The sequence below is a fragment of the Haliotis rubra genome, unplaced genomic scaffold (genome assembly GCF_003918875.1).
Source record: "Haliotis rubra isolate DU_JTF1 unplaced genomic scaffold, ASM391887v1 Scf94, whole genome shotgun sequence".
In the NCBI taxonomy this organism is placed as follows: Eukaryota; Metazoa; Mollusca; class Gastropoda; order Lepetellida; family Haliotidae; genus Haliotis; species Haliotis rubra.
In genome coordinates this window covers 1,804,337-1,816,953 of record NW_025767679.1, presented here as the reverse complement: position 1 = coordinate 1,816,953, position 12,617 = coordinate 1,804,337, and the positions used below count along the sequence as shown (strand labels likewise).

The following is a 12,617-nucleotide window of genomic DNA, read 5'->3' as shown; positions in this document are numbered from 1 at the left end:
TTTTTGCTGCCTTCGTGGTTTTTCTGGAAAGTAAACTTGCATTTTCATTAAATATTAACTTATTTACGTTGTAGTTGTATTATTTGAATAATATGATAAAAAAATATATTTCATATTTATAAACAGAAGTATTAGACCTTTCAAATGGTGTATGATATGTAGTAGCAGTAATGGTTTACAAGCTGATATTTTCCTTAGTAAACACAGGCTTCCTCTAAGATCTCAGGGTCTCTGGGAACTCGGTGTCATGGCAGTAAATGCTTCTGGTTGCCTTTGTTGAAAGAGTTAAACAGATGAGGTGGAAATTTTAATTTAATCTAATGTTTTAAAAATCCTGTCATTTATTAAACGCACTTGCCAGGTGTCATTGATATTTTCAACAAGGTAATACAGTTCACTATTTCATGCTTTGTTGGTTTTACAATATCCACTACGCTGATTTGTAATCCGCTAGTTTTCTCAAATATTTCAAATCTGAACTGCGTATTATCTTACAAAGCCAACGGAAGTAACATTTTTCTTTGAAGTTCAGCTATCTGAAATGGTGAGCGAATTAGCAGACAAAGTAATGTTTATTGTAGTTTTATTCCAAGTAAACATTTTAAAATAAAATAATTTAAATTTACTTTCATTATGTTGCATAGGGCAAGTACAATTTTAGAAGGACGAGTGGAAAGTTCATACCGGTATTGCTCGCCCTGCAGGGCGAGTGTAGATTTTAAAATTTTTCGAGCCCTGCTCCACACACATTTCAAATTATAAGATTTCCAGTCTAGATGGTCATATTGATATCCATTTGTCCATAAGATATCCTTAGTTGTTTGGGGCTGATTTGTGTTATATATTTTTCAAGGGACATCCCTGAAACCTTGCAAGTATTTTAAAATGTTTATTTCATTAGTCCATAGGGAATGAATTAATATATTACACCTTTGGAATTCCCGAAGTGACAACAGTTTTGTCACACAGATATACATTAAGTACATGTGACACAATATTATTGATAAAAGGGAACTAATGATTGTTTGCATGTAGGCAACAGTATGTAGATGAGGTACAATAATTAGATCATCTGCCAGTTTATTTGTTTATCAGAGAGATTGGTAGATGTGTTGCGAAACTTAAAGCTGACATATTGGAACGTGAGGCTGACATATCTCAGCTGATAGCAGGCGTGTCCTAAGATTGATGGCGACAGTTGCCTTGATTTAGTGTCCCTTGTACAGAAAATGTTTGCCATTTCCGGCACCAATTCCCATGTCTTTCTATTAACTTACTGCACATGTTCATAATCTGTCAAGAATAGAACATTCATAAAATACCAGATATTAGGCCCTGTGTATTTCTAGTTCTGTCAAAATTCTTTATGAACTTTGGTTCATTTCCTTCTGAAGTGGAGATGAAAATCTGTAGGAATAGCTTGTTTTACATTCATCGTTCAGATCATCCTGCTCCTTTGAGGACATGGTTTTTTTGGAAAATGTTTCAATTAATGTGGACACTTTACACAGTGCTGTACTGGATTTTGTACTTTTTAATTTTTTCTGAGACATTGATAGAGAGTAGTTATTCACATTGTCTAAATGATATCAATGTGGATTCTGTGCTTGTTGAACTCTTTGTTTCTATGAAAATTGAGGTACCTTGAACTGACTGACAAATTGATTTCAGAAAGTGTATGTGAATGAAATTTTATGGGTTTCACATTTGGAAGATTGTGTTATGTTTTGAACTATTATTGTGCGAATATATCCTTGTCTTTTTGTATGCAAATTGTGTTATTTCCTCCTCACAAGACCATATATTTGTTTCATGAAACTTGCTATGCAGAATAATTCTGGTCACAAGATATTGTGGTAATCTTGGAGACACGTCAATGTTAACATCCTTTTAAGATTTGTATGATAGGAACTATAATAGGCAGAAAAATGGAAGCTAATTAAAGTGCTTTTATTCTTTTGATTACCGTTTCAAAGGTGTGTCACATTTGCAGGGATTTACCTCGAGTCCTGTATTTGAGGGTCCCTGGGACTCATATTCTTAATTTTCAAGGGTCCTGGACTACAAAATGGGGGTTCCAGACACTTACATATTATTATTGATACTGTCATTGTATTGTGTGTTATGATCATCACATTGTTACAATAATTAAATTGCAAATGGTACCATAACCCAGCTAGTATTGTGAGTTACGTATTGTTACTGGACTGGAATTTATACAAAAAGTATTTGGACTTTTTTCCTGTGGATGCGCTAATAAATTTCGTTGCGTCCATTGTCAATTTTTATGCATATAGGACGCAGGAATTCTCGCCCTTTGAATCCCTGCATTTGTATGGTTACTTTTAGCTGTATCATGGGGAATTATATTCTGAAGCTTCAGGTCCATGTTGAACACAGATCTAGTTGCAGTCAACCCAAAGTGGGGTTAAGGAGCCAGTCTTCCACAATTGTATCAGATTGGGGGATGTGCCATCTGATGACTTTTGTGTATATATGAAATTGAATAATTAGAAGTAGGCATTGATAGCATTTTGTATTGTTTTAACATAAAAACAAGCATTTATGATTAAAGGATGCTCGTTAATGACAATGGAGGCTTCACAGAGCTGTGTTAGCTTTCAGGGAACGTAAGTGCATTGTTGAAAATCTATTTCTTCTATTTCCAAAGCTTTGGAACAGTACAGTGTCAAAAAAATGTTTGTCATACCAATTTTTAGTAGGCTTGTTTCAAGTTAATGTAAATTGTGTTAACATTTTAAGAATATCCTGATGTTACACTACAATCCTCTACCTCCATGCGTCAAGTGACCAAATGCACATTGCAGATCATGTTGTATCATGATAAGCAGACTACCCATGAAAAGACCTGTCACATTGATTAATGATGTAAATAATGTATGCCAAGTAGTCAATGCAGTTATCATTAAAACAATTGTCACTTTGTTATTTTGTAATGACAAAATAAATTGTCTCAAGTGACAGTCATTTGGCGAGTGTTGTTGAAATGAGACTGAAAATTGATCGAGAGTGTAACTGAAATGCAATGTATCACATATCGTTGGTTTCCAAATTGAGGGCCAGATGGAGAGTTGCATCTTAATCAAAGCCCTAATACGATAATTGGATCGAAATAACATTTTGAATTTGATTCTTGAGGCAAGCTACGTGCAGGGACCCAGTAGGGAGACTGTAGTTAAAATCAATGTTTGGGGTTTCATTACTATAATTGAATGGAAGGAGATTGTTTATGTGGTGGTAGGTGTTGCAGCTGTTGCCATTGATTCCATCCACATTGATTGATCACTATCTTGTCAGCTGTCAACTATAGTACAACGTATGGCTCATTTTTTGGTCTGTGATAATGTTGAGTGCAGTTAGGCTGACCAATCTCTCAAAGGCTTGGGTCTTGTAAATCTACTGTAGAGATGATTAAACATTAATAAGATCTCATGCCTGTAGTAGTAAATTATTAAAGAACATGTGCTACTCACTTTCTGGTCAGAAATATCAGTAGTGCCGGATATGTTACATATGTGACAGTTATTTGACTGGTTTGCCATCTTTTCTTCTTTGGTCAACTGAAGATTTGCCAAAATACACATGGTGTTGCTGATATAATTCAGATGTATGGAATTGTCAGTGAAAGGTCTGATAGGTTAGGGGTGGTGCGATAGCCTGGTGGTTAAAGTGTTCGCTCTTCACGCCGAAGACACCGGTTCTATTCCCCACATGGGTACAATCAGGGGTGGAAATAACCCATTGCCTGACGTCCGAGTCCAGTGGGTTTTTTTCTGTCGGGCAAGTAAATTTGTATTTAACGCTGTACTGGTGTCCAGTTGTCTTTCCAAAGTTAATAGTGTTGTTTATTTTAAAACTCAACAAGAAAACGGCCGGAATAGTGGGAAAATGATCAGGACATGCGCCACTGTACCAGAGTACACTAGCAATTTTAAAGTTACTTCCACCCTTGACGATGTGTGAAGCCCATTTCTGGTGTCCCCTGCTGTGATATTGCTGGAATATTGCTAAAAGCGACGTAAAACTCACTCACTCTGATAGGTTAACTTGATATAAGGGGTGTACCTTAACATACAAGACAAGGGATTGAAACCCCTTTTCACGTTTCCTAGCAGAAAGTTGGTGGCCCAAGGAAATGAAAAAATGGTGCAGAGATTTTGATTGAGATAAAACCGAATTTATTACAATCTATGATGAATATAAACTATTTATCGACAATAATTTGAAGACTCTCCAATATCCAGATAATTAAAACAATTTATGAAAGCATATTTATCACCACAAAATGAGAAGTCATGCATCTGATATATTGTGATTCATTGGTGAACAGGTTTCAGCTGTTGTCAGAAGCCAGTTATTTCTTTGCCATCATGCCCTGTGACTTTGCCTCATTTCCAGACATGTATTGTGTTGCTCTGTTGATCAGCCTACCAGGGTCAGCCCAATGGGGATGTGAAGCTAGAGCAGCCTTCTGTGGTGGGTGTGGGCAGCGGCAGTGGCAGCACAAGCAGCACAGGCAGCGGGCCCACCTTCCCCACAGCAGACTCGCCCGTCTCAGTCACAGACTACACAGCCACTGCAAATTTCAATGACAACCAGAATGCTCTCACCAATGACAACGCATCTGTTGGTATGTAGATTTGTTGAATTCTTGTGTCAGCTAAAGTAGGTGGTTAGTAGGATGTACAGCCAATGTTAGATAGGGTTACAGAATGATAATCAATTTGATACATTAACAATGTTTTCCGTTAACACTATGTATTCTGCAAGTCTTTTTGATTAGTATTATGAACGTTTTAGGCTTGATAGACACCGTGAAAGAGCCATTGTTGAGTGAATACTATCAGTGTATGTCTGACATTTGCTGGGTTATATAGGCTGACACTGATGGCAAAAGTAGTTTTCTCTACTGCAGTATGTATGGATGTCCTCTTCAGATGATTGAGAAGCAATATGCATATGTATGGATGTGTGTTTGAATACTTACAGCATCCACTGAGGATGGCAACATGCCGCTTGAGGGTTCCATCCCAGAAGATCAGCTCCGACAACTTTTGCAGACTCAGCTTGAGTACTATTTCTCTAGGTAGGTTGCTGCAATGTCTGCTAGTTTATCTACTAAATCTGCTGTTTGACAGTTTGGGAAGTTTAGAAGAATTGCCAATGACTATTGGTACAAAAATTGTGTCATCGATATTACTTGACCTTGACCTATACTGGTGCAATGAAGTTGTAATTTACACACAATATTCACAAAATGATGTCTTTATTCAAAGGCTGCTTCTGTAGTATGTCCAGGACACTGCTTTTGATGGTAATCAGTGAATATATCACCTCTCACCACTGATGTGAAACATCTTGATTTCTTTTGGATTTTGCTCAAATATACATTTCCGATCTTTATCGATAATCAGTTGATATTTAGTTATGGGGAATATTGATAGGTACAACTTCCACTAGTTTGTCCATTACTCCTGCTTATGTTTGCTCTGGTATGTCCACTGCATCTCCAGCTAGTTTGTCCACTACATCTGGTGGTATGTCCACTACATCTCCAGCTAGTTTGTCCACTACTTCTGTTGGTATGTCCACTACATCTCCAGCTAGTTTGTCCACTACTTCTGTTGGTATGTCCACTACATCTCCAGCTAATTTGTCCACTACTGTTGCTAGTTTGTCCACTACTTCTCCTGCTGGTATGTCCACTACTTCTCCTGTTGGTTTGTCCACTACTTCTCCTGTTGGTTTGTCCACTACTTCTCCTGTTGGTTTGTCCACTGCTGGTATGGCCACCACTGTTGCTGGTATGTCCACTACTTCTCCTGCTGGTATGTCCACTACTTCTCCTGTTGGTTTGTCCACTACTTCTCCTGTTGGTTTGTCCACTGCTGGTATGGCCACCACTGTTGCTAGTTTGTCCACTACATCTCCAGCTAATTTGTCCACTACTGTTGCTAGTTTGTCCACTACATCTCCTGCTGGTATGTCCACTACTTCTCCTGTTGGTATGTCCACTACTTCTCCTGTTGGTTTGTCCACTACTTCTGCTGGTATGGCCACCATTGTTGCTAGTTTGTCCACTACTTCTTCTGCTGGTATGTCCACCACTGTTGCTAGTTTGTCCACTACTTCTTCTGCTGGTATGGCCACCACTGTTGCTAGTTTGTCCACTACTTCTTCTGCTGGTATGGCCACCACTGTTGCTAGTTTGTCCACTACTTCTTCTGCTGGTATGGCCACCACTGTTGCTAGTTTGTCCACTACATCTCCTGCTGGTATGGCCACCACTGTTGCTAGTTTGTCCACTACCTCTCCTGCTGGTATGTCCACTACTTCTCCTGTTGGTTTGTCCACTACTTCTCCTGTTGGTTTGTCCACTGCTGGTATGTCCACCACTGTTGCTAGTTTGTCCACTACATCTCCTGCTGGTATGGCCACCACTGTTGCTAGTTTGTCCACTACCTCTCCTGCTGGTATGTCCACTACTTCTCCTGTTGGTTTGTCCACTATTTCTCCTGTTGGTTTGTCCACTGCTGGTATGGCCACCACTGTTGCTAGTTTGTCCACCACTGTTGCTAGTTTGTCCACTACATCTCCAGCTAATTTGTCCACTACTGTTGCTAGTTTGTCCACTACATCTCCTGCTGGTATGTCCACTACTTCTCCTGTTGGTATGTCCACTACTTCTCCTGTTGGTATGTCCACTACTTCTGTTGGTTTGTCCACTGCTGGTATGGCCACCACTGTTGCTAGTTTGTCCACTACCTCTCCTGCTGGTATGTCCACTACTTCTGTTGGTTTGTCCACTACTTCTCCTGTTGGTTTGTCCACTGCTGGTATGGCCACCACTGTTGCTAGTTTGTCCACTACATCTCCAGCTAATTTGTCCACTACTGTTGCTAGTTTGTCCACTACATCTCCTGCTGGTATGTCCACTACTTCTCCTGTTGGTATGTCCACTACTTCTCCTGTTGGTTTGTCCACTACTTCTTCTGCTGGTATGGCCACCATTGTTGCTAGTTTGTCCACTACTTCTTCTGCTGGTATGTCCACCACTGTTGCTAGTTTGTCCACTACTTCTTCTGCTGGTATGGCCACCACTGTTGCTAGTTTGTCCACTACATCTCCTGCTGGTATGTCCACTACTTCTCCTGTTGGTATGTCCACTACTTCTCCTGTTGGTTTGTCCACTACTTCTTCTGCTGGTATGGCCACCATTGTTGCTAGTTTGTCCACTACTTCTTCTGCTGGTATGTCCACCACTGTTGCTAGTTTGTCCACTACTTCTTCTGCTGGTATGGCCACCACTGTTGCTAGTTTGTCCACTACTTCTTCTGCTGGTATGGCCACCACTGTTGCTAGTTTGTCCACTACATCTCCTGCTGGTATGGCCACCACTGTTGCTAGTTTGTCCACTACTTGTCCTGCTGGTATGGCCACCACTGTTGCTAGTTTGTCCACTACATCTCCTGCTGGTATGTCCACCACTGTTGCTAGTTTGTCCACTACATCTTCTGCTGGTATGGCCACCACTGTTGCTAGTTTGTCCACTACTTCTCCTGCTGGTATGTCCACTACTACTACTCTACAACAACTCTTCATTTTATTCCAGAGAAAACCTTGTCCACGACACATACCTACAGTCCCAAATGGACCCGGATCAGTATGTGGCCATTGCCACTGTGGCAAACTTCAATCAGGTTCAGAAGCTCACCAACAACCTCCAGCTCATCGTAGACGTCCTCCGCAGTCAGTATTCTTTTTGTGTACTCAAAATCTAACAACATATTCAGAATAAGCTCTGAATCTCATCAGTTGAAAATACACTTATGAGACATTTGTGACTGCAATTTTCATAAATTTTATAAAGTACATTCCTTTCAGATATAGATAAATGGATTTAAGAACTCGGATGTATTTGATATGGCAACATGAGTTGTCTCCCTTGACTTATGACTGATGCAATACTCCTGCAATGACCATGCACATTAAAATGAAAGTAATTTATGAAAATGTTACAGATTATGAACTGAAATATTGGGGACAGATCTGTTTTAATTTTTTAAGTATTTTCATATTTAGCCATGGTTCAATGTTGCAACTGCCAATGAGACCATTATGTTTAGTCATTTTAATTTGTTGGTATTTTGCAGGGTCTCCTTCAGTGCAGGTAGATGAGAAGGGGGAGAAAGTTCGACCAAACCACAGTAGATGTGTGGTCATCTTGAGGGAGATTCCAGATACCACACCCGTAGAAGTAAGTTCAAGAGTAAATTGTTTCAACATCTGCCAAAAAAAAGAACACACTTTTCAGTTATTTTCATGCAAACTTTATATTGTAGAAACGTGTATCATGAATGATTCACCAGTAACCAGTTAATCTGCATAGGAATTGTTTTCTTCTCTTGCATAAACATGTATTTGTTATCCCGTGAAGGTCTGGGCTAGAATGTTGATCTTCAGTAACCCGTGCTTGTCGTAAGAGGCAACTAACGGGATTGGGTGGTCAGGCTCGCTGACTTGGTTGACACGTGTCATCGGTTCCCAATTGCGCAGATCGATGCCCATGCTGTTGATCACTGGATTGTCTGGTCCAGACTTGATTATTTACAGACCGCCGCCATATAGCTGGAATATTGCTGAGTGCGGCATAAAACTAAACTCACTCACTAACATCCTGTCATTGCTGGAGTGTTTCTTTAAGTATTTGTTACTTTAGCTTTGTTAACTGAGGACATTTTTTCTTCCAGGAGGTACAGCAGCTCTTCAAAGGAGAAAACTGTCCACCATTTGTCAGCTGTGAATTCGCTCACAACAACAGCTGGTATGTGACGTTTGAATCTGATGAGGATGCTCAACGTGCCTACCAGTTCCTGCGAGAGGAAGTACGCACCTTTCTAGACAGACCTATCATGGTAAGTGTCTGAATGTGGCATTCCTGTTTTGCAAGTCCATTAAGCCATTCTGAGACAAATATTGTTAAGATTTGCCCATTATTTGTGGACTCGTACCATATGGAAGATATCTCAGCTCAGCAGGATTGTTGAGCACAGTTGGCTCAAGTTTTGTAAAAGTTACCTATATCGGGTACTATTGGTGACACTGTGTAGCAGGATTTACAATATGTGATCTAACCCATGATAACCCCACTGGCGATTTCAAAGTATTGTTTGCCTGGTATGCTTATCTGATGGTCAACTCTGACTTGGTTGTCCAGAAGTCAGCATACACATTGCATACATTGCTTGATGTACCATACTGAGTCTGGCAATAACCGACTGCTGTGTTCAGCATCAGTCACTCATTGTCAACACACCATGATGTAGATGTAGTGTTGTGTTGTGTTGAAGTGATCATCATTCACTTGCTCACTGCATGTATCAGGCATCACTGTTTCATGTTTCAAGATGTCAACTGTTAAGATGTACCATGGTTACTTCATTTGATATCTAATGTCATTGCGCAGTCATAATGGTCTGATTTCGTTCCTAGGCAAGGATAAAAGCCAAGCCATTGATACGATCGACTTTTGTGCCGCGGAATGGCATGAAAGTGCCCTTCCAAGGAACTGCAGAGCAGCCGACGTACCCAATCCCCCAGCCCCAGCAGCAACAGCCACAGCAACAGCAGGCACAACAGCAACCGTACAGAATGGTGCAGCCTACCTCCGTGCAATACATTGGTAATGGACAGCAGGTAGGACAAGCAGAAAGCACCGAGGGTCGCCATAGAACTGCCATTTGTTTTCAAACACTTACATGGAAACCAGGTATTCCAGGTTAGAACTGGTCTGCACTGGCCCACATCAACACATGCTGCTCAACTTGATGGATTTTGTGGTTAGACCAAGGGATATGGTTCATAGTATCATCGTACCCAAGCAGCATGGCTTATTGCCTACAGCTCTAATTACTGGATTGTCAGTTCCCAACTTGGTTAAACCACACTCACCTGGAGTGATACAGTGTCCCATATCCATTTTAATTGAATATGCAAGCAAATGAAGAAAATTAATATTATAGGTAAGATTGTCAAATCTTTTGAAAGAATTAGGAATGTAGGTATAAGCAGATATGTGCCTGGTGTTTGTTCTAAACTGTTCATGTGTTACACATTGCTCTCTTGCAGCCTTTTCCTTTCTACCCTCTGAGCCCCACGGTAATGTCCCCCCTGGGCTCCCTCTGCCACCCCCTTTCTTGATCCCGGAGCGGTAAGTAAATACAAGGTGAATATTCAAGTGGGAGAAAGGGGACACCCTGGAACTGCCCTAGCAGGCATCACACAGACCTCAGGCAACACCAAGCTCGCCACAAGATGGTGACTTGCAATATTCAAACCTTGAGTCTTGATTCCAAGATTCAAATTCAGTTTTTAATATTAGCAAACCATGTAATGCTTATTACTTTTAGACAAATCTTTCCAATATTCTCTTTAGAAATATTCCCTTGTGTAATGCAGGTAATATTATAATGTCCTTCGTAATTAGAATTTTTATTAATGAAAAAAATATATTTGAAAGAACATCCTTTCTTTCATATACCAAAAAGAAACATACTTAGATGATTTTATCTGTGATGGACTAGTTGAAGACTTGACAGCCCCAGTAACATTTACAGAGGTAGGTAGGTGTAAATGATGTTAGCATCTCTGCCCCAGTCCCTCAATAAGCCTACTGCTGTGTGAGTTCTGCTGAGGCAGGTTTTGCTTGCTTTGGTTACTAATGATAGTTGTGTGTTTAGTTGGTGTCGTAGATTGTTTGCTAACCCTGGCTGGTTCTGTGGTGTTGTTAGGCTCTGTATCAACTTGTTGGGTTATGGTTCCCACATGTGGATTTGTTGTGTTCAGTTACATATGGTCTCTAAAACACCTGTATTGTTTCGCTGGGTATGTATGCAAATTGCTATCGATAAATAGGACTCCTCTGTTGAGTCCTACATGTAAACAGGATTCAGCTTATTGTTTGATGTTGAATGTTGTATTCTGTCAAAGTTCAGTGTATTCTATTCATTGCTCTATGACTAGATTTCTGGTGTAGATCTTGCCTTGTGGTTAACTGGTTATGTCTTGAGTCTGAAGTTTTCATGACTTTTGTGTCTGAAATTCTTTTCAAGAGGACCTTCGTAGTAGAAATTCACTACTCTTGATATGAAGTATTGTACTCAATGTTTCCATTCTGAATATTGTAGATGTTTCAAATGAACGGTTACCAGGCCACAAGTATAAAACCCACAGCGTCCACAAACAGACATATCTTCCAAAGCAATGCAAGAACCAACAGGTAAGAAAGACTAAAACCAGGCACAGATTATGGAGAACAACCTGCCAGCCTTGTTAGATCATGGAAAAATTGATTTTGTAAATTGAAACTTGGATTCGCAGTTGCAAGTGCGTTATTCTCTATATTATCTGTTGTCCTTTTCCCACTATGATTAAGAAATATGTGGATGTTCTAGTTTTTCAGCAGACATCGGATAAGTCAATCTGTTTGAATGCTACATAAAATTGTCAGTGACATGGAAAATCCTGTCCTTCAACTTTTGGCAACTATGTGCTCATACCAGTGAGCGTTGATAGACACCTCAGCAAACAATGAAAGTAATGGGAACATAGAAGCTAAAATTATAGTCGGTGAGATATCCTGAAAGTAATTTCAGCTATTTTTCCATGGCGTTGTCTGTAATATTGGCTCTTATTCAACCTTTATGACCTGTGAAGATCCGGGGTAGAATAGGTATTCAGTAACCCATGCTTGCCACAAAAGGTGACTATGCTTGTCGTAAGAGGCGACGAATGGGATCGGGTCGTCAGGCTCGATCGGTTCCCAATTGCGCAGATCGATGCTCACGCTGTTGATCACTGGATTGTCTGGTCCAGACTCGATTATTCACAGACTGCCGCCATATAGCTGGAATATTGTTGAGTGCGGCGTAAAACTAAACTCACTCACTCAACCTTTATGCTCTTCCAAGCGAGAGAACTCCAAACTCAACTCATTACACCTTTTGCAATTAATCTTCAAGCATACAGCTGGTGAGTGAGTTAAGATATGGGGAAGACAGCCATGAAGATCAGGGTAGAATTGGTCTTGAGCAAACTACTGTTTTTTAGAAAGGGCCAGTCTGCTGACTTGGTTGATGAATGTCATATACAAATTACATTGATTGATGCTGCCTGTGACTGGATTGTCTGCTGGAATATTGCAGATTGTGGCATTAAACAACTATTATGACTGTCCTGTGATTATCATTTTTCTTGTTCAGCAGCTGAACTGCTTGTGGAAACAGAGTAAAATTTAATGATTGACTTGACTTTTTTCCCAGTCATGATCTTGGTTCCCAATACCTGAGAATGATATAGGAACAACAATACAAATCTTAGATGGTCTGCTTCCAGCGTCACATAAATAAATGGTGTTTTTGCCATTAAAACTTACACAAAAAAAACAAAACTAATGATCTTAGAGTAAAAGTTGTTGAATGTCGCGCATGGCATATTATGTATGGTGATGTGGTATGGTAAATAAATCACAGTTGTAGTGAGTTTATTCACAAATCAGTGGTGAGTGAACTTTGTGAGGGTTAGACAGAGCAAGAAAA

The 12,617-nt window shown here is 40.0% G+C and overlaps 1 protein-coding gene across 1 annotated transcript in view; it reads left to right on the top strand.

Annotated features, from left to right (window-relative positions):
- LOC124264738 (la-related protein 4-like) overlaps positions 1–12,617 on the top strand; it is a 63,613-nt gene that overhangs the window by 41,154 nt on the left and 9,842 nt on the right. The window contains exons 5-12 of the mRNA XM_046699509.1: positions 4,448–4,651; positions 5,011–5,107; positions 7,634–7,770; positions 8,175–8,278; positions 8,772–8,936; positions 9,514–9,717; positions 10,150–10,179; positions 11,208–11,299. Of these exons, the coding sequence (XP_046555465.1) occupies positions 4,448–4,651; positions 5,011–5,107; positions 7,634–7,770; positions 8,175–8,278; positions 8,772–8,936; positions 9,514–9,717; positions 10,150–10,179; positions 11,208–11,299 (1,033 nt within the window). The remainder of the gene's footprint in view (positions 1–4,447; positions 4,652–5,010; positions 5,108–7,633; positions 7,771–8,174; positions 8,279–8,771; positions 8,937–9,513; positions 9,718–10,149; positions 10,180–11,207; positions 11,300–12,617) is intronic.